General features: G+C 35.6%; 1 protein-coding gene across 2 annotated transcripts; it reads right to left on the bottom strand.

Moving 5' to 3' along the window:
- Positions 1 to 1,600: 1,600 nt before the first annotated feature.
- On the bottom strand, positions 1,601 to 22,217 carry LOC126968948 (thiamin pyrophosphokinase 1). Of its 2 annotated transcripts, none has more exons than XM_050814197.1 (7): positions 22,001 to 22,217; positions 21,727 to 21,886; positions 14,864 to 15,030; positions 12,370 to 12,456; positions 11,212 to 11,488; positions 8,221 to 8,343; positions 1,601 to 6,430 (listed from the first exon to the last, which is right to left on the bottom strand). In XM_050814197.1, the coding sequence occupies exons 1-7, from the start codon at positions 22,007 to 22,009 to the stop codon at positions 6,426 to 6,428; spliced, it is 828 nt and encodes a 275-aa protein (XP_050670154.1). In that variant the 5' UTR covers positions 22,010 to 22,217; the 3' UTR covers positions 1,601 to 6,425. The 2 variants fall into 2 exon arrangements, with proteins under 2 accessions (XP_050670154.1, XP_050670146.1); XM_050814189.1 differs by having other exon boundaries at positions 21,727 to 21,889; positions 22,001 to 22,215.
- Positions 22,218 to 22,689: the final 472 nt, after the last annotated feature.

Here is a 22,689-nt window from a genome sequence, read left to right as displayed (position 1 = left end):
GATGATCAAGTCATCTCCGATCGGCTTGATTCTCTAGCATTGCGTAGAGATGTGGGTTCTCGGTAGACGTCTGGCATTCCACAACCGCGCGTTTTCTTCGAAATTTCTTGCCTCGCACAGCCACTTTGTGGAATCAACTACCGGCAGCGGTCTTCCCGAACAGATACGACTTAAGGACCTTCAAGAAAAAAGCATACTCCCACCTTAAAGGCCGGCAACGCATTTCTTGACACACCTGTTGTTGCGGATGTCCATGGGCGGTTGCCTCACCTCTCCCCATCCCGTGAGCCTCTTGCCCGTTTGCCCCCTCTCATATATAAAAAAAAAAACTTTATCTGTGTAAAATACGAGAAGCCGTCAAAATGCGGTCAGCCGTAAAAAATATCTGTAGCAGTCGATTTAAAAATTCTTTTTTGTATTATCTATGATATTTTAGTAACTATTCTATGACTAATTAGTTACTTTGAAGTATGTTTTAGTTATAAAATTATTATAATCGAAATGTATTTGTAGGTAAATCTAAAAAAATCCTAAAAAATGCATGACAGCCCTACTTTAAACAAAATTTGTTTAAATTACGCAGTATCTATTGTTTATGCCATCTAACAAAGCGTTAGCTTGTTTAATAACAAAAGCATTTACGTTCGTCTTTATAAACAAGCCGAAACACTTCAAAAGCAATAAATTTTATTGTAACACGAGCCCGTTGAAATTGGCATCGGTAACGCGCGGCGGCTTAAGAGTTTAAGACGGGCATGAGCGCCACGCGCTTTGTGGCAGCTTTGCACCTCAGGGGACACACAATGAAGCGATGTCTCTCCGTCAAGTGAGCAAGCTGTTCACGAAGTAGGTATCTACTGTATCTCCGACAATTAAGCTAAGCGTATGCTGAGACGCAGGGCCACGCAGCGCAGATTTTGTAATCCTATAATTTTTAATATTTATTCAATAGAAACAGTCACATTGATAAATTGATTACATAAACAGGATATTAAATCTAGACCGAAAGTTCCCTAATTTTTAAAAGAGCTAATACAGATATGAAAATTATTTTATATTATGTACCTAAATACTACATACGTCTCCTGCTCTGCGTCTCGTTGTAGCGCCGGCACAGATTTCGGCGCTAATTCAACTTTGTACACGTTTTTCCAGCTAACTCTTAATTTTGTTGCAATGACAGACCATTTAATTGAATTAGTGCGTTGTAAACCTTGTTTGTATGATACTTATCATCCAGACTATTCAAAAAATACATTTTAAGTGTTATAATGGGTAATTATTGCCGAGAAATTAAAAGATTTCATATTATGTATGTTGAACAAAACATAGAATCAAATTCTTGCAACCGCCTTCGCTTGCCAATAAACTGCCTCTTAAGTACCTGTTCAAATATTTTTTTAAACGACAACGCCAAAAGTGTCTTCCTGCGTCCCACCATACTCTTGTGGCCAATCTCTGTCTCCTCTGCCCTGCACTGCTAAATCTATACTGTACAGTGCTGCTGAGCCTTAGTTTGAGCTGATACTGGGGTGCTAGCGCCTTGTGGAGCACTAGAATGAAGTAGTAGTGAACTTGAAGTATAAATAAAACATTGATAGACATGATTGGATTATTTTATTTTTTATTTTTATAATTATTACATACTGGTTTGGAGTGTGAACCCACTTATAGACATAAAGTATTGAATAATCAGTGTGATTTTTCATAAAGTACACACATCAATTTCAGTGAAAAACAGGCATCATTTGATAGTTTTTTTTATAATTCTGAGAATAAAACATGGCACAAAAAGCTGTATCCTACTTTATTTATTATTCACTGATATTTATTTGTGCGTAAATTCAATCTTCATTAATTAGTCATTTAATCGTTTATGGCCTTGTTTCGAAATGATATCCCACCATCTGGAAAAATTCACAAAAAGTCCACTGTTAGTAACAAAAAAAAAATATGTGTATAAATCCACAATTTTTATTATTTTTTATAAATTATGTGCACTATATGAAACATCACAGTACAGACTAGGTTAATAGGTATATAATTGGCACGTTATACATACATAAATAACTCACACTAATTGAGTTTTACTACACATCAAGATCATATTAGATATATTATATTATGATGATGAAAACATCTATTACATTTATAAAAAACTTATTATAAAGATAAGCGCACGCCCATCGAACTAATAAACTAGAGTAGTTGTTTATTATTTTCCCTTATACAGATAAGTTGGACTTTATAATAGAAAAGTATAAGAAAATCACAGAAGTTTACGAACCTAGTGATGTAAGTGAAAAGTGAACAAAAAAGATCAATTGAAGATTTGTTCGTCGACATGAGTTGGGAGTTCTGCTTACATAAGGGCACATGAGTAAATTACAGAGAGTAAGCTTCATACAGCCACGCGAAATGGTTGTACTACTGCAATGATCCGGGGCATGTGTGAGTGTCCACTGGCCGCTTGTCGCGTACGCGGCGTCAACCGGAAATAACAGATTGACGATCGCACAGCCAGTTGACAATAGCAAGGTTAGCGGGAAAGACGAATTGTTTTATTAATTACAAGCTTGAATATTTTTACATACCAAGTGATGTTTTATTATTAATATAGTTCTTTACTGTACTATATATATCAATAAAATGGGAAAAAATAAAAATGTATATTTTAGTTTAACTGTCCGAAGGACAGTTAAAATATGACATTAGGTAAGCAAAAAATTGATAATTATATATTTATATTATACTTTTGTTAATGGGAAGATTATTTAAATTATTTAAACTTCTCTCAAACCCGATAAAAATGTTTTGTTTTATTTATCTCAACTTTTGTGACAACTCTAAGAAAATAGGTAACAATTTTTGCCCGCTCTTAAGACGCTTATTCTCTCTACCTAATTACTCATTAGGAAGTAGCCACGTACCGTAGCAGTCATTTAGCAAAGCCAATCACCATGGCATGTTGCGGCGAGTAATAGCTCCGACAGCGGGTATCAAAGAACCCTTAATGTAACCACATCACATCCAGAGGACATTTAAAGGGATGCCACAATGGTTGCGGTAACAGGACGGTAGACGGATAAAGTTGTGTAACTGTGGCATTAGTATCACAGGGACAAGGACATATTATTATTATTATAATGAATAAATATCGTTTTTAATGTTATGTTGCCATCAGGCCACCATTTCGATGAATGTACTACTAATCCACCAAGCCACCAACGCACCTGTCAAATGAGTAGATTCACGCACGCTTCCGGTACGAATAACAAAAAAAAAATTAAGTATTATCAACGTTCGTTAGTACTAAAAATTGTTAGGCTAAGTGTATCCGGCTACGTTTGAAAGCGAACAGTTGCTTAAAACGTAGTGGATTTTGGCTATCTCCGTTTTTTACAAGATCGCTTTTTTATTTGAGTTTCGCTAGGCTGATAGAAATTACGAAGAACGGACGCGGTACCTGAAGCGAGGTGCAGGCGGGAAGCTGATTTCCACCCGAGTACCTAGTTGACTTGGTGGAGAAGTAGCCGATGATCCCATACAGATAATAATTAAACAATAATAAATCTAATGGGTACCATAATAGTTACATTACTGTTAAAGGTATACATTGGTTTTAATTACTTAGTTTAATTTTACTGTCATTTTTCAGACCTTTTGTAGCAATTAATAGAAAGATAATAACTACGTACAAGAAATAAATAGTATATTATGTCATTAAGTACCGAATGTACATATACTATGTAGATTACATAGACGTACAATAAAGAACTACACTCACAATCATACTCAAATTGTCTGCAGCAAAACTCGGCCTGCGCATCTATTAGGCAGAGTAGTTGTGACCGCGCTTTGAATACAACGCCACGCAATGCTAACGTGTTTCAATGCAGTAAAAAACCGTCCAAATAACAGCCTTTCGAAAATTAAAAATTATGGAGTGTCATATTTCAGTTAGGTGTCCATTTAAATTAACAAAAATCAAACTAGCTTGCGTTTTTGCGAGAAGTGCGAAATAGACGTCCATCTCTTTCCACCAGCAATGAACTTCTTATGGGCGTATACAATGGACTTTCAACATTACTCCCACGTTATAAGGTGTTAATTTAAATGAATGTTTTAATGTTCTCTGTAGGTATATCTGATAATGTTATAAGTTAATACGTACTCGGACACATTAAGCTATTGTGAGACAAGTTGTTTATAGTAAGTCAATGGTGGATTAAGAGTCATTTATAGTATAGACATTAAGTAGGTAAGTACTTATTATGAATAAATCTTAAACATTACATCTACTAATTGATAAGTATTATGTTTACAAATACTATCTTTTCTAAGTACATATAATAGTACATTATGAAAATATAGTGCCCGCGCTATCAACCGAGTCTTCGAGCCATAAAATGTCAATAACAATAGGTATGTGCAACGGTTTTCATTTTATCGATAATTACCACTCGCTATCTAAGCCCGCGTTATCGAGGCGGCCGATTACAGAAAGAAGATACAGATGATTCAGATGAATAAAAAATTTGTAATATAATTAAATATTATAAAAATTTAAATTAATTTATTTTATTACGTTATTTTACAATTTCATTATATCAAATCTTATCGAAAACTGGCAGCGGGCTGCCTTTTCTGCAACTTATAAGCGACTTGTTAATACATGAGGTGGGTCGTTGGCTAGACCAGCCATCCCAGCAACTTCCAGGAGCAACTTTGGCCTACCGACGATTTTTGCGCATTGGTCATTAGCTACTCTCACATTCTAGGACTATGAGAGCTGCATTTTTCCCGCGTTCAGATGGCCCCTGCACAATGGACTGTGTGTCACGTTGATGTTGAACAGACTTTTTTCATTACAAAACCTTAATCCATTTATAAAATATTTTCTATCGACTACCTGCTGTTACGCACAACACTATGATGCTCCATAGGCGAGATCAGATCACGTGTGCGAGCGGGATAGACTGATTAAAATGATTTATGGTCCTGAGACGACTCAGTTAATAATGCGCGCACTATAATGTATTAAGTCATAACGCACGAGAAGTTATTACGCACGCTAGCCACAAACATTTCTTATGAAATTTAATTAATTCATAAAAAATAATTTGTCAGCAAAAAACTGTAAATATCAAATATTTAGGTTATACTTGACAAAATTAAGGTTTGTCTAATAAATTAAAAGTATCTGAAGACATAAATATACTTATAACTAACACATTTTGGAGAATAAGACTTTATAATAATTGTCAATTTTAAAATTAAGAATAATATAACTTGCAGTAAAACAAAAACTCAACTGGGATAATTATAAAACACTTACTACTGCCCTAGAGTGGTTATTACACACTTGGCCGGACTGGTAGAACATAATTTAATTTAAAAAACTTCGAGGACTTTAAAAGGCAGATCTTGAAATGAAACGAGAACTTTCGGCCTTCGGTATAAAATTAAATATAATAAATTAATATTTATTATAAGCGATACACAATTTATAATTGAATAAAATATATAGAATAAAGAATTATTTTATTTTACGATTTCATGTGTGATAATGGGGCACACACATCATAATATCTTGAATTGGACGTAATTCCAGAAACACGTTCCAAGCCACAATCATATCGAAATTGAGTTAAGAACACAAAACTGGCCACGTGATTCATATTAACTGACAGAAAATGGCAGCCTTTCTTTTTCTTTAAATGACATCATGACTTAGTAGCCCAACCCACATCTACGGATTTTTTTTTTATGGAATAGGAGGACAAACGAGCGTACGGGTCACCTGGTGTTAAGTGATCACCGCCGCCCACACTCTCTTGCAACACCAGAGGAATCACAAGAGCGTTGCCGGCCTTTAAGGAAGGTGTACGCGCTTTTCTTGAAGGTACCCATGTCGTATCGTCCCGGAAACACCGCACAAGGAAGCTCATTCCACAGCATCATAGTACGAAGAAGAAAGCTCCTTGAAAACCGCACTGTGGAGGACCGCCACACATCCAGATGATGGGATTACACTAACATTTATTAAACTTTAAACACGAGTTCCTTAAAATGTGATTTTTGTGGCTTGGAACGTTCAGGAACTACGTCACACTACAAAAAGATTGATGACGCGGACGGCGCATCGCAGCTAATTTAACTCGGACAGCGACCATTCTTAGCGACGAACGGCGTGTCACTCAATAGTTTTTTCTTCCCAAGATTGCTTAGCGTCTGTGTAAATCGTGTTTATGTGTGCGTGCGTCGATCGGGCGCTCTGATATGAAGTTAAGGTACTGTTCTATTACTGTATTGTGGTGAAAGCGATGCAATAAGGTCCACATTACGGGCAAATGTATTGAAAAGACATTGATTAGATACACTCGTCCACTTCCAACTGAGGAAAATATCTCAATCTCAAATGTTCAATCTGAAACAAAGAGTAATTACAGTATAGATTATAAATTTACACAGAATATCAAAATCTTTATTAGCGGCAAAACAACCATAGAAAAGTGATAGGTCTCGAGGATATAATTTAAATGTCGGCACAGTAACACGTATTCCAGTTAGTAGCCTCGATTCTCCCCCTTAACTTTTAAGAAGGGGGCTCTATAGATCCTAAGATTTAAGTGCGTTGAAATCCCCAAATAATAATAATAATAATAACCATAGAAATCTTAAATAAGACGGTAACAGAAATCTTCTAGAAGTCCAGATAGACTGTCATAGCTGTGAACACGTCGAAAAAATAGCGGCAGCGTTTTGCCTCTATTTTCAGCCACGCACGCACACTTAAACAAAGTGACATACGTATACGTGCGAGTGTAGCACGTAGCTAGTCATGCACACTAAAGTAATAAACCTGGTCTGCCTTCATTCATTCTCAGCAAAATGCTCTCCTAGATTCTAGACCTATTAATTATCAAAGATAGAATTATTATAAATTCTAATTCCTGGATGGCTGTGGACTATAACAGGGTGATTTTAAATAACGTCTGGAGCTTTAAGTGGCGTGTTTTATTAGTTCAGCTGGAAAACTTCAAAGGAAACATAACTGGGTCTCGAAATCTCGAGCGATGGCCAATTCCGTGGTCATCTGGAGCGCAAAGCCAAACTGGCCTCGAAGAAGGTGGGCGACATAAATAAAACACGGCAATACTTCAAGCCGGCCCACATTCTAGCGCTCTACAAAGCGCAGGTCCGGCCACACATGGAGTATTGCCGTCATCCCTAGTCTGGCGCACCCCAGTATCAGCTCAATTGTCCGCCTTTTCCTAAATAAAACAATGTCCGAAGCCTAAAACAACATACAGTCGCGATACCTCGGGTAAGACGATCATCATTGTGATGAAGACAACTGCAACTCCGAATTAAAAATCGTGCGTTAAATAGTTAAAAATCTGGTTCTCGAAAATTTTCTTCTTCAAAAATTAACAAGCAAGGGAAAGCGATAACATTGAACGAAAATAGTCTGCAGAAATTACATAAAACTTCTACCAGGAAATACGTGTTTTTGAGTAATCCTTACAAATTTCTGAAATACATATTTATCATATAGAATGTCCATTACATGAGCAAAGTTCCATTCGCATTTTTTTTACAATTTTTGGGTACTTTATGAACGGCCAAAGTTCAGGTAAAATTGAAAAAAAAAAAAACAGATATTTGGAAAGTTATGCTGAAGTTGTTTCTTGAAATTTGTATTTTCTGCTTCGATAGAAACCTAGATACAATGCACAAGATACCTATAAGTAAATTTTTCTTTCTTCAAGAGCCAAACCAATAACTTCCCGATTTTTTTAAATTTTCTAGCGTGAAGTTAAAAATTACCGACAACTAAACTAACGACGAATGACGAAAAAACTACCGACTTCAAAAAAAACTGTTTCAAAGCAATAATAAAATAATAATATGCACTAAAGTAAAAAACAAAATTGCGTATTTTTATACAATCGAATTAAACTTATTAATTATCCTAATACTAGTTACAATTATTGATATTTTTGGAATCCTCCCTCCCTCCCTCTTCGGCTCGCCTTGTCACGTTGGGCGTGCGACACAAGCGCATCTCACCAACAACTATGTATATAGTTTATAGTTGTAGGTGACAAACCTACCTTGGCTGACACCGACTTCAAAAATAACAATTGAGAACCTCCTCCTTTTTTTAAGTCGTTTAATAACAAACTGTTTAAAAATGACAAATAAAACACTTACGTGTTAAGCTAGGAATCATCATAGACCACAGCAATGAGTGACTGCATTTTATTTTCACAATCTTAGAGCCATCGAAGCTGTTTGAAGTGCTCACCAAATCGCCGAATTTTAAAGGGCGGCGCGCTGTAACAAAATAATATGACAGTTATTTTCATACATACCGACCTCGAAAAATACTATTCCAAAAAAATATAATATGCATCAAGAAGTAAAAAAATAATTGCATATTCTTCTACAACTTAATAATCAACATAATGTAGATTAATTACAAATATTGACGACCGATATAGCCGAATGGTTAGTGACCCTGACTACTAAGCTAGAGGTCCCGGGTTTGAATCCCGGTAGGTGCAATCATTTATATTATGATGAATATGGATGTTTATTTCTGAGTCATCGATGTTTATATGTACTCATGTATGTTTAAGTAAGTATACTGTATTAAATATATCGGGTTTGAATCCCGGTATGTGCAATCATTTATATTATGATGAATATGGATGTTTGTTTCCGAGTCATCGATGTTTATATGTACTCATGTATGTTTAAGTAAGTATATTGTATTAAATATGTCGTTGTCTTGTACCCATAGTACGGGCTATGCCTAGTTTGGGGCAAGATAATTTGTGTAAGAGTATGTCAATATTTATTTATTATAAAAAAAATATTATTATTGACAAATTTGGAATCGGTATCCTCCCGCCGTGGCTCCGCTCTCGCCTCGTCACATAGCGCGTGCGCCACAAGCACATCTCACCTATAACTATGTATATAAATGATTTGAGTTTTCTTTAGTGTTAATTCCGCAAATATAACACTAAAGAAAACTCAAATCATTTATATAATTATGGATTTCCGCAAAGTAACGCCTTCTTCAATAAATTTTCTCATAACTACTTATGTAACAAGCCCTACCTTGGTTGACACCGACTCCAAAAAATTGGACCACACGGGAAGCACCAGCTTTCAAATAAAAAAAGAATCAACAAAATCGGTTAATCCAGTCCAAAGTTCTGAGGTAACATAAAAAAAATGCAGTCGAATTGAGAACGTCCTCCTTTTAAGAAATCGGTTAAAAATAACAATATTCTCACACAAAGCTTTACAAGAGTTTCCGTGGGCTAATACATTTATAAAATTATTAATACTTTCGGCAGATATTGTTAACTTTATTAATTTAAATAGTCAACACGGGTTTCCAAGTAGGTGGCAGTGTTCACCCTTGTCTCTTTTAAAATTATGGTTGACAAACTAAATAAACTTTAATAGTATTTTATGCCACAGTTTTATAATGAGGGTCAAAAAATAAGAGTGGCGTGGGTTGAAATTGCACGCCGACGTTTTTTGACCAGTTATACATCGTGTCGTATACAATTTATTTCTACAACTAGGTAATTTTAAATAAAGCAAAAATTAAACAAACATCTATCACAAGTTTTCGAGTTGCCGCTTAAATGGGCGGGAAATATATTCTGTACATACTTATCTCTGAGGAGTGTTTTCATTTTTCCTTCAAGGAATGGCAAAGGCACACCCATACAGCCAACGCGGGGAAATTGAAAATTACAAAATATACCTAGCAGCACCATGGCAAATTATATTATCAAGTTTATTGATAAGTTGACATTAAAATGTTTAGTCTAATGATTTAGTTGTCTCTGTTACCAAAACAACTGTGCTTTTATGGCGACGTTATAGTACGGTAATCAACTTTTTAGGCCATAGAGTATAGACTTTTTTAAAGACTCAATAAAGTATGTACTTACATTACTTATCTTGGCTGTATAATTGACAGATAAAAAGTAGAGGAGTAGAAAAAAGATAATATGTAAAAAAAAAATTATTGAATTAGGCGTTACTTTGCGGAAACCCATAATTATACAAATGATTTAAGTTTTCTTTAGTGTTAATTCCGCCAATATTTCTCTTCAGACTCTTGAGTCTCGTGCCAGATTTTGGCGAGACAACATGTCCTGAGGATGCCTCGTGTAGAGGCGAAACACGTGTCGAATTGTTTTAAAAACAAATATTGGCGGAATTAACACAAAAGAAAACAGGATTACAGGACAGGATTGAAAAGATCCGAAGGTCTACCAAATATAAATAAACCCCAATATCAGCTTAAAATTTTGATAAAATACGATTCAAGGTAAAATAATTGGAACTGCTGAAAACTACATTCTATGATGGGTTTAACCTCTTCTTCCGTATTTATCAATACAGCAGCTGCATGTTTTCGCCACAAGTTTTACTTGCCATCTACATTATCTATAATAATAAGTTTAGTTCGGTTGATATTTTCCACCTCAGTAAACTCAAATTCAAAAATGAGATATTAAGAACACAAAATAACACACACACACATACACCCACACACATGCGCACATGTATATATAACTAGCTGACCCGGCAAACGTTGTTTTGCCATATAAAGTATAATTCACGCGATAGTTTTATAAGTAATAAAATATTGCCTGTACATCATTTTGTTCTATTGTCAATAGTTTTTGCAGCGCACGCAAAAATAGGTTTTCGATTTTACACCTTGTGTTACAAAAAAGTAATTTTATTACGGATCCCTAATTTCGAAAAAAAGACATAGCCTAAAGCCTTCCTCATGTCAACACTGAAAGAATCATTCAAATCGGACCAGTAGTACCAGAGATTAGCGCGTTCAAACAAACAAACACTGCAGCTTTATAATATTAGTATAGATTGTATACTGACTAGCAAATATCCGAATACATTCATGGTGTTTTACTGTGTCGATTGCTTAAAATTAAGGCCTTTAAAATGTTAATCCATTGTGGCTGTCAGATCACATTTATGTGTATTAATTAAATATTTTTAAGAGCTGTGGATTATGTATAAATAAATAAAATAAAAATATTGTTCTAGAAGTTATATCTCTAGACAGATTCAACATGGATAGTTTTTCTTCCATTAAGCACCCATTATTTGTCCTCGAATGAAAAATCTATATGTACTTACACAAATTCCACTTCAGTCCGCTAGTAGAAACAGTGTGGCATGGTTCTCCCACAGGAATCAAGCAGCACCAGGCCTTCGGATGAGCCCGTGTTTCTTCGGGGATTTGTATGACGTGATCCCCGGGTGACAGCAAGAAGGAGATGGCATTATCGGACATCAAGTATAAGTTTGTGTTGGTTAACATTTTACGTTTCTGCACTAGAAACAGGGTTTGAATGTTGCCTAATATCTGGTCTACTCTACCCGAGTTCTGGCACAGTGCGACTACATAATCCAACTGTGAAATAATGAGATAAATTATGAGGAAATCTGTGTGTGTGTTTGGTTTTTTTTTATGGAATAGGAGGATAAACGAGCGTACGGGTCACCTGTTGTTAAGTGATCACCGCCGCCCACAATCTCTTGCAACACCAGAGGAATCACAGGAGCGTTGCCGGCCTTTAAGGAAGGTGTACGCGCTTTTTTTGAAGGTATCCATGTCGTATCGTCCCTCAAACACCGCACAAGGAAGCTCATTTCACAGCTTCGTAGTACGTGGAAGAAAGCTCCTTGAAAACCGCACTGTGGAGGAGCGCCACACATCCAGATGGTGAGGATGATATCCTAACTTGTGGCGTGTCGTGCGAAGGTGGAATTAAGGGTTATTTAAATTATTCTGTAATCTGGAGCTATAAGGTTACAAAAAAAAATGTGTTATAAAGTTTTCGACTGAGGAAGACATTTACACTTGCGGAGGTTTAAATTGGCGTTACCCTCGTAAAGTTAAACTCGCCTTAATGAAGCTTTAATGTTTAACCTTTGAGGTTATAAACATTAAAGCTTGAAGGGTTTGATTTATAGAAATGAAACAAATTAAATATGTAACAAAAATTTATGAACGATGCGGGACTCGCACCTGCGACCTCTCGGATTCCGTCCGAGCGCTCTTAGAAACTGAGCCGACCGTTCGAGCGACGCATGGTTTGTAAATCTTCGTATTTCTTGTTCAACTCTCAGGTTGTGGCTCCATGATAGTGTCCAGTTTGTATGAGCACTCGCACAGAACCCGAGGGGTTGCTGGTTCAAGTCCCGCATCGTTCATAAATATTGGTTACAAAACTCTATATAAAAAATATCAAATTGTTTAAAGACTCAAATGACTCAAATTATTATTATTACCTTTATTTCGTGTTCTTGACAGTGTTTATCTAATTCAATCATGGCTTTTGTAAAGTCTGTGTCATCCTGGTCAGGTGTGTGTATTACCTGCAAACAAATGATAATTAATTTGAGTACCTATACGAAAAGAGAATGAAAAGTCACTTGCGGGATATATTCTGTGATAGGACCTTTTAACGAGACGATACGAAATAAATTTCTATACATTTAATATACAAGACTTACTCCTTTGATAGTAACAGATGATTCATAATCAATTTTAATAAAAGTATAATCTTTATGATGTAATTGATAAGCGCATACAGGAATTTGTACAAATTATCATAGTAGTTGTTGTAGATTTTTTTTTATGGAATAGGAGGACAAACCAGCGTACGGGTCACCTGGTGTTAAGTGATCACCACCGTCCACATTCTCTTGCAACACCAGAGGAATCACAAGAGCGTTGCCGGCCTTTAAGGAAGGTGTACGCGCTTTTTTTGAAGGTACCCATCTCGTATCGTCCCTGAAACACCGCACAAGGAAGCTCATTCCACAGCTTTGTAGTACGTGGAAGAAAGCTCCTCGAAAACCGCACTGTGGAGGACCGCCACACATCCAGATGGTGGGGATGATAATAGATAGATAATATTCAAATTTAGAACTTAAGGGTTAAGATTACTTTATCAAGACGAGTTAAATTCAGGTTAGTATATGCTTACTATAACCTGCAATTTATACGTACCTGTACACAAACATTGGAAACAAATGTCTTCTGGTAATATCTATGTGACTTTCATTACAAATTTTCTCTACATTACCTAATTATATCACAACATCAGATACTCTTACATATTTATTTACGAGGATGAACTAAAACAATGGATAAAATAACACAAAATGAACAAAAATTTAAACTAAAATAAATTATAAACCAATTACCTAATAATACAAAATAACATAATTATAATTGAGGTGCACAAAAAGTGGCGACTGGCAACTCCTTGAATTGCCATCATCCTCATCTGTCTTTACAAGGACAACTCCTAAATGTTCGTGAGAGCTGACGGATTGCTCGAAACCATTATGCTCTATCCCAAAGGGAAGCAATATGTCAATCAATGGTGGATGTAAATTGTAAATAAAAATTCCTCTGAATATTTCAGCTTCAAGTACCGCCGACATCATGTGTCAAGATGAAAGGGCGCTAACGTGTCTATGCATCCAATACCAAAATTCCACGAACCAAGGTATTCGCCGTGATAACACCAGGACTCTTACAATCGTCATGTGAATTACCGTCCGGATCCACAAGGTCGTTCAAAGCGGCAGAGATCTTTTTGTATAAAAGAGGGGGCAAAGAGGCTCACATGATAGGGAGTTTTGAGGCAACCGCACATCCGCAACACCAGGGGTCAAAAGATGCGTTGCCGGCTTTTATGGTGGAAGTACGCTCTTTTCTTGAAGGTCCCTTAGGCTAGGGTTACTATGGATGCGAGTTCTGAGGAGTTCTGACGGATTCGTCAGAAGAAACAAACGCCTGGTATCCAATGACAGTGTTTACACTGGCAATGACGAACGCGTCAGAACATGCACGACGTCGTCAGAACCAATCGAGCGTTCAAACGAGTTTGATTTTTTCGCACGACCTGCGTCTGCGAATTTCTCAGTCTCGTGTACGAGAACAGGTGTTTGTGGGATATGAGAAACAAAAATTATCACCAAAGAGATATTTCTCGGCAAAAGTGGGAGAAAGTTGCTACAGAACTCAACACTAGCAAGAAGTACAATTTTTTTTTTGATATGGGGTTTACATTAATTAGGTACATGAGCAATTAGAATTAATGTTTACATTTTATCTATCAAGAACATGACTTGTAGAGCATTATTACAGTAGGTTGTATTGAAACGGAATTTCACCTGCTGGACTAACAAAATAATTTTTCAAGGTTTCTCTAGTCTCATTCGCGCTTCTTCCGTAGTGATTATATCTCCGTGAAACTGGCACATTGTGTAGGGACTCAAGTCCACCTCGGGAATATCAACGGAAGTAAGACCTTCTTTATCGATGTCAAATCAAATTCGTCCATCTTCGCTGGACGGCAGAAACGAACTGACTATCAGAATAACAGAAAACGCGCACAGTGTAAACGCCTTGTTCTTGGTTACTATGGATGCAAGTTCTGACGTACTCGTCAGAACTTGCATCCATAGTAACCCTAGTCTAAGTCATATCGGTTCGTGAAAACAGCAGCCGGTAATTGATTCTACAAAGTGGCTGCGCGAGGCAAGAAATTTCTTGCAAAACGCGCAGTAGTGGAATGCCAGACGTCAATGTAATGCGGGTGGTATTTAGCATTTTGACGTAATATCCGGTGATGGAATTCGGCCGCTGGTATCAATCCGAACAACCTATGACCTTTTTGATAGGTTATCTATTAAAAATTATATAAAACAAAGATATTCTACTCAGTTACCCACACAATATGTTAAACTAGTTCAAATCCAAAATCACCTTGCAACCTTTATTTTTGTACTCGTCCAATAATTCTTTAGCGATGGAGTCAAAATCTCCTGTTATTAAGTCCGGAGGACTTATGTCGTTCCTCTCTTCAGCTGGAAGACTATTTAGAAACCTGTCAAAATGCCCTGTTCCTCCGTTCACCGTCATCTTCACCAAAGCTGAAATCATATGTGTACTGATATTATTATTTTTTGGATTTTAGGTTTGAAAATACTTCATACTCGTCGGAGAGTGTATACGTATATAGGTATATATGAGCGCAAATCGCCACCCACCGTCAATAGTTGGCAAATATTGATATTTACGTTTTTATATTTTTAAGTGGCTTCATTTTGTTATTTGTGTGTGTTGAAATAAATGTTTTTCTTTCTTTCTTTCAAATATATCAGATTTAAATAGAAGTAGCAATTTGTAAACATAAAACCGTTGTTTATTAAGGTCTGATACTAAATAGATGTTTTGAAGATGTATTATGTTATTTAGTTCATTTATTGTTAAAATACTTAATTTACGGGGGTTAATTTCAATTCAATTTAAGGGGTATGCATTTTTTTCAAATTAAATTTCTTTACACATTTTTGACTTGGGGAGTAAGCTGGTGAAAGCGTGACGAGAGCGTTACGAAAAGTGTAATCGGGCGGGGCGAACGATGGAGTTACGTTTCGAACATTTTTATTGTTAAACTAATTTTCTTTCACCATTTTTAAGTAAAATATAAAATAAAATCTCACTTGTTAAAATAATTTCATTATAAAGAAAAAAAATTAAGTTTTACTTCAATCGCGCGTAAAGATTACACGCACACACATTTTTACTCATATTACTGCATATCCATGTCAAATATAGTACAGGAATATTTCAACACAATGTATATTCTATACATTAAAAAATCGTAAAAAGAAAGTACTTGAATTAGTTTTTTTCTGTTTTTGTCTGTGTGCGGGAGAAACGCAAAAGCGTCTGAGTAGACTTATAATAATAATAATATAAGCCTTTATTCAGATAGTATTATTTACATATATACTTACAAACTATCCTTAACTAAGTATCTATCACTATCTGGTTGTCAATTGACAAAGGCCTCTTCCAACTTCTTCCACTCTTTTCTATCTATAGCTAACCTATACCATGTCTTGCCTGCTATCGTCCTAAGTTCGTCTGACCATCTCCTGTGTTGTCCCCCTGGTTTCCTTTTTAAGTTTCTGGGATACCAGTCTGTGATACATTTGCTCCATTTGTCTTTACCCCGAAGAGTGTGTCCCGTCCAGAACCATTAAAATTTTCTTAGTAGTGAGTTGATTTAATTCAACTTGATTAACAAGAGGCCTGGACAACGTACAGGCTTCTATTATTACGCTAGATGCAGACATAGTATTTTTACTGTTTTTAGCTTTCACAGGTTTAATTAATAATAACAATATTATAATAATAGATACAAATTACAGCTAATCCCCGGACAAAGCACCGAGCTACCTGTTTCTTCTGCAGTTTTAATACGGGTTGCTATGCGAGCTAAGCTAAGTTAGTTTAGGTTAGCTCGCATAGCTGACACAGTTTTCCATACTTGTGTGCAGACCACAAACTATGCGAACTAAGCTATGTGAGCTAACTAAAATATGCGAAGCTAAGTTAGTTGTGTATGCCGATGCGCAGCTACGCGAGCTAAGCTAAGCCCCTCCCGCTACCCCGCACACCCTTTGCACATCCTTCACCCGTGCTGTCCAGTGTTCTTTGCAACACTGACTGAGCTTTGGCTTAGCTGTTCGTGTGCACGCTATTTATTTCTAGCTTAGCTTAGCCTAGCTTGCTTGGCATAGCTTAGTTTAGCCTTGGCATAGCTCAGTTTTCGGGCTGCAACCGGCTTAAACGTTGTTGAAAAGAGGTTGTCCAAAATAGACAATCCATTTTTAACCGACTTCAAAAAGGAGGAGGTTCTCATATCGATCGGTATTTTTTTATGTATGTACACCAATTACTCTGAGAATTGTGATCCGATTTACGTAATTCGTAGTTAGTGGCACGCACTTAAAACCTATCAATAGGTAGCACAAATAAATAATAGTATTTAATTAATATTAAAGGTTAAGGTTTGCATAAGAGGTGTATTAAATTAAATTTTTAGTTATTTGATGTTTTCAGTTTTTGAAGTCGGTGTTTATAAACGTAGTTCTTTTTTAGTTTAAACTATCAAAATTAAATTATGAAAGTATGTTTTTATAGAGTTTTTACCATAACAAATACGATTTCAATACTAATTTGATAAAAAAACATCAATTATTTATATTTTTAAGTTAAGAGTTATTAGTTTTTGGCCTTTCTTTCGATTGGCATTATAAAAGTAAAACTATGATTTTATCATAGTTTTAGTATCTATATATGTGATCGAAAACGCCAACTACCGTTAAGTGAAGTCACTATAGCAGAAACAATTTCTTTGTAGCAACACACCAACGATACGGACTATGAATATACAGGATGTCCCAAAGTTATGGGACATGAAGGGAAAGTACCTTAAATATCGAAGATAGGCTATTTTACTGAAAGCAGACTATATGTTATTTTTAAAAGTTAGTACTTCTGCATTCAAAGATTTTCTAAAAATTACTTGCCTCGTCTGAGAATCGTAACGACTGAAATGTAAAAAAAAACACCCCTACTTTTATAATGCCAATCGAAAGAAAGGCCAAAAACTAATAACTCTTCTTAAGTAACATAGTATTTTAAAAGAAAGGAACAACGTAAAATGAATGTTTTCCTACTTGGATTGGTACGAATGGACCCGATTAGATGGCCGGCCAGATCCCCGGACCTTACACCACTAGATTTCTTCTTTTGGGGATACGTGAAAGATATGCTATACAAAAAACGATACGAGAACGTGGGCGAGTTACAAACAGAATTGTGCCATATCATATCGAGTATTCACCATAAAATGATAAGAAAATCAACAGGCAGCGGACTCATTAAAAGATTGGCGATTTGCGTAAGACTAGAGGGATCACATCTTGAGCATTTAATTAATTAGTTTATAAAAAAATACCCACTTAATTGACTACTTTCTTTTAAAATACTATGTTACTTAAGAAGAGTTATTAGATTTTGGCCATTCTTTCGATTGGCATCATAACAGTAGGGGTGTTTTTTTTTACATTTAAGTCGGTTCGATTCCCAGACGAGGCAAGTAATTTTTAGAAAATCTTTGAATGCAGAATTACTAACTTTTAAAAATAACATAAAGTCTTCTTTCAGTAAAATAGCCTATCTTCGATATTTAAGGTACTTTCCATTCATGTCCCATAACTTTGGGACACCTGTATGTGTAGGTATATGAATATATATGAAGGTAATTTTATTTTTAGAAAAATCAATAACGATTGCACTACTCATTGACATTGAGTTTCTTTGTTTATGTTATTATTAGATTATGACGTAACGATCATGGCGGCTCTCTTTTCGGTGCGAACTGTTTAACGAATCACTTATACTATATTATAAATATATAATTTAATGTCCTTGCAACAGATAACAAAAAATTATAATAATATGTACAATAAAGAAAAACAATTACGGTATTTGAAAATTAAGTACACTAGGAGTAGGTTACATTTTAGGCATCCGTTTAAAAATTGGGTGGCGGCAATGCAACGAATTTTAATGGAGAAAATATTCTCGCTATGATATTTTATGTTTTCGCAGTGTTGAATCCATCTACTCGCTCTATATATTCATTGTTCCGTGAATTCAGACAGACAGTTTTTAGTAAATTTTTTGAAAATATTTTGCTTCAGATTTTGTAGCTAGTATATACAAATGCATTTTTGTAAATTATTGAACAATAATCAATTTGGTTTCACTAGGAGCTTGTCAACAATTAATGCGGGTACTAGACTCATTGATCACATCTTTGACACGTCAAAAAGTCACAGGATGCATTGGGATTTTTTTGTGATTTGTTTAAAGCATTTGACTGCATCCACCATGAGACTTTTCTACTAAAACTAAAACATATAAAGGGTGTTTTTTTTTAGATGTAGGTATAGAACTTAAAATTGCAATAAAACAACGATGGATTATTCGATTAACATGAATTTTATTTTTCCGCAAGATAATCTTGTGGCATTACATTATAAATATGATTTCTGGCGTATGACCCCCACGGCTGGCTCGGATGCAGTCCAATCTGGACGTCCAATTTTCGATGACGTTTTCCAACATTTGTGGCCGTATATCGGCAATAACACGGCGAATGTTGTCTTCCAAATGGTCAAGCGTTTGTGGCTTATCCGCATAGACCAATGACTTTACATAGCCCCACAGAAAGTAGTCTAGCGGTGTTAAATCACAAGAGGCCAATTCACAGGTCCAAAACGTGAAATTAGGCGGTCACCAAACGTGTCTTTCAATAAATCGATTGTGGCACGAGCTGTGTGACATGTTGCGCCGTCTTGTTGGAACCACAGCTCCTGGAGATCATGGTTGTTCAATTCAGGAATGAAAAAGTTAGTAATCATGGCTTTATACCGATCACCATTGACTGTAACGTTCTGGCCATCATCGTTTTTGAAGAAGTACGGACCAATGATTCCACCATCCCATAAAGCGCACCAAACAGTTAGTTTTTCTGGATGTAACGGTGTTTCGACATACACTTGAGGATTAGCTTCACTCCAAATGCGACAGTTTTGTTTGTTGACGTAGCGTAATAAAATTCGGGAACAACAGCAATCTCGTTTTGGGCCCATTCGACGAATCTACGCCTTGCTTGATGATCGTTTGGCTTCAATTCTTGCACGAGTTAGATTTTGTAAGCACGCAAACCAAGATCCTTCCGCAAAATCTTCCATAAAGTGGACACAGATCCAATTACTGTGCTCGATGGCGGATGGACTCATTCGGGTCTTCCTCAATGCTAGGCTCTACAGTAGCAATAGCTTCTTCTGTACGCACCGTACGGCGTCTCTGGGAATGCAAGTTAAACGTGGTGCGAAAACGTTCCATGGTTAATCGAATTAACTGCTCTGATGGACGATTTTGTCGACGATAAAATGGACGTAGTGCGCGATACGTATTTTCTTTTTTTGCCTTTAAATTTTAAAGTCCTGTCTGGTGTCATATTGTAAAAAAGTCCGGTTTCGTCTGCGTTATAAATGTCTTCTGGACTGTAGCCTTCGCATAATGTAGGCCACTTTTGCGTAATCCATTCGTCTACAGCATCTTTATCCACACTGGCAGCTTCACCACTCATTTTCCCGCCGACAATGCCATGTCGAGCCCGGAAACGTTGAATTCAACTAGAAGAGCAAACAAAATCTTCACCAAAACGTTGAGCAAAATCGTTTGCTTTTTGTTGAAGAATTGGTCCATTTATTGGCACATTATTTGTCCTTTGATATTTAAACCACTTTAACAAAGCTTCCTCAATCTTCGTATGCCGCGTTGTTCTGGCTCGTTTCATTTTCAAAAAATTATTGTCGTAAAGGATTTGAATTTTCTCCTTTCTTTCCAAATGGTTGAAATTGTCGAGTGAGATACACCATATTCTTTTGCCAGGTCTTTGTTTGGAATTCCTTTCTCTAGCTTTGAAATAATATGCGATTTTTCTTCGATACTGATTTGTTTTCTTTTTTGCGACATGTTACAATTTTCACAGTTAACTCAACAATAATGTTTTGGTGCGTCTTGTGTAAAGATAAGTAACAAACTGACTTAAGAGATATGACGAAGCGGGCCTTGAGGCTACGACATGCATGTGCTTTGTTACCTAAACCATAAAACCTAAAAAGACCCTAAACTTTGTTTACTTTTATGATAATAGCCATTGACTATTATACTGTGCCAGATGTGGATACAGTTACCTATTCAAATTGTTTACAATACAGCTGAGCCGGTCGTTCTACAGATATAATTCTCCGAAAAAATTAACCAAATGTGGTCACTTAATGCGGTATGTCGTAGTAAACAATGTCGTAAAAACCAATGTTTTAGATAAGGCTATCATATAACATTCAGCCAGGACCTTTGATTTTGGTAAATTTAACCGGTATGTGGTTCTAAATGATGTCGCCATAAACGGTTTTGACTGTATTTTGAATAAACAAAAGAAAACCAGTACAATAAATGCCCATTTGCAGCTTAGCCTCATGATCAACACAAATATTGTACCATTGGTTGTAGAGTTTACAATCCAAGTCACTCCGCGCCTTAAAAGCAAAACAGTAACTCAAGCAGACACAAGTAAGGATTTAGATCCATGTGAGATAAATATAGTATGACCTATGTATGTAGTGATTTTTATTTTACTATAAATATTAGTAATGATATTATGTTCAAAGAAAAAGAATACCAATATGCTGCATTTTGTTCATTTGTTATTTTGTTGGATTTAAAACTGCCAAACTCAGTTTGAATGTCAAAGGTCAAAAAGAAAATTTAAAAAAAAATTATGTTTTTAATAAAGAGAGAATTATAATATTATGTTATTAAATTTGTATATAATTATTATAAATAAGGATGTAGTGAAACTGTAAAGTGTAAATTGTACTTCAGACCTATTCATTCAGTAATATTAAATTTATACTTATTGAAAATAAAGACAAATTGGTTCTGAAAGTTTAGTTTTTGTAGAAACACCCAATATTAGTAAGAATGTGCAATTTTTTTTACATTTCCTACGTATACTTACTTAATTGCAAGCCCTAAATATCTGTCAAGCCATATGAGTTTTTCTTTGGTTTTAGAATTGTGATATCTGCTACCTGAATCTAAGTTATGAATACAGTATGTTCATAGGTATTTTTTCAAACACAATAGCCACTATTTTTTTTCCAAACACCAAATATCATATGAGAACTTACCATCATTCCATAAGCTCTTCACAAAATCTTTCTTCTGCGAAATTGGCCGGTTCAAAATTACAATAGCAAACTTGTAGCGAGACCTTTTTTCACTATCACATATGGTCGTTATATCCCATTGCCAGCACTTGATAACAGGGCGGCTAAATTTGTAAATAATCTGCTGGTATTGCACAATATCATCAATATATTTTAGTAACTGTTAATTAAATTTAATAAACATAAAAGCAGAGCATAATAATAATATTTATTGTAAATATTTTATTATAGATACCTGTCTCATGTTAGAGGAATTTTACTATATTATTTCACAATAATTTGGGTGTAATAAATTTCCCAGTACTATTTTCGTGTTGATTAACTGTTATAATATTAATTATTATTCATTCACGAAGTAAACGCCCATCTTTAATTCTCTTCTAAGTTCTACACCTATTATTTATGTAGATACCTGTTAGGTACGGTAGCACAGGCCACAGAACATTTTTACTCGAGTACGGAAGCCGGTACTACCAAAGAGAATTTAAACACTACGTTCAGGTACTACATACATACACATATTAGGGGCTCGTTCATCATGTCCAAGTAAAGCTGTGATTAGTAACTTATCAATTAACGTTAATTGGAAGCTACATGTTATGAGTATCTTTTGCCAATTTCACAAACGAAAATTATGTCTTGAGTAACTACAATTATTGATACCGATATGGCTTCTGCATCCATACAGAATATATATAATCACCCAACTTTAGTTGTGGGGATTAAAGAATACACCTCATTAGATAAAGGTCCATTTATTATTCATGTTTCCCGCACTGAAGAAGATCCCTCTTCAGGTTTAACAATAAGACCTATAAAATTTGGTCAACTTTTACACAGACATAAAGTTGCCAATATATGCCCGGATGGTATTCAAAAAGTTGGTAGGAATAAAATAGCAGTAATCTTCAAATCAGCTTCAGA

The sequence above is a fragment of the Leptidea sinapis genome, chromosome 1 (genome assembly GCF_905404315.1).
Source record: "Leptidea sinapis chromosome 1, ilLepSina1.1, whole genome shotgun sequence".
NCBI classification, from domain to species: domain Eukaryota; kingdom Metazoa; phylum Arthropoda; class Insecta; order Lepidoptera; family Pieridae; genus Leptidea; species Leptidea sinapis.
The sequence above is the reverse complement of the archived record's forward strand: the minus strand, read 5'-3'. Positions and strand labels throughout refer to the sequence as shown.

Excerpts from the sequence above, each read along its gene's own strand:
- LOC126968948 (XM_050814189.1), bottom strand. Across the intron at positions 11,489-12,369 it reads GTCAAGAACACGAAATAAAG|TTGGATTATGTAGTCGCACT; the intron begins GTAATAATAATA and ends ATTATTTCACAG. Across the intron at positions 8,344-11,211 it reads CGGACTGAAGTGGAATTTGT|CGCGCCGCCCTTTAAAATTC; the intron begins GTAAGTACATAT and ends ATTTTGTTACAG.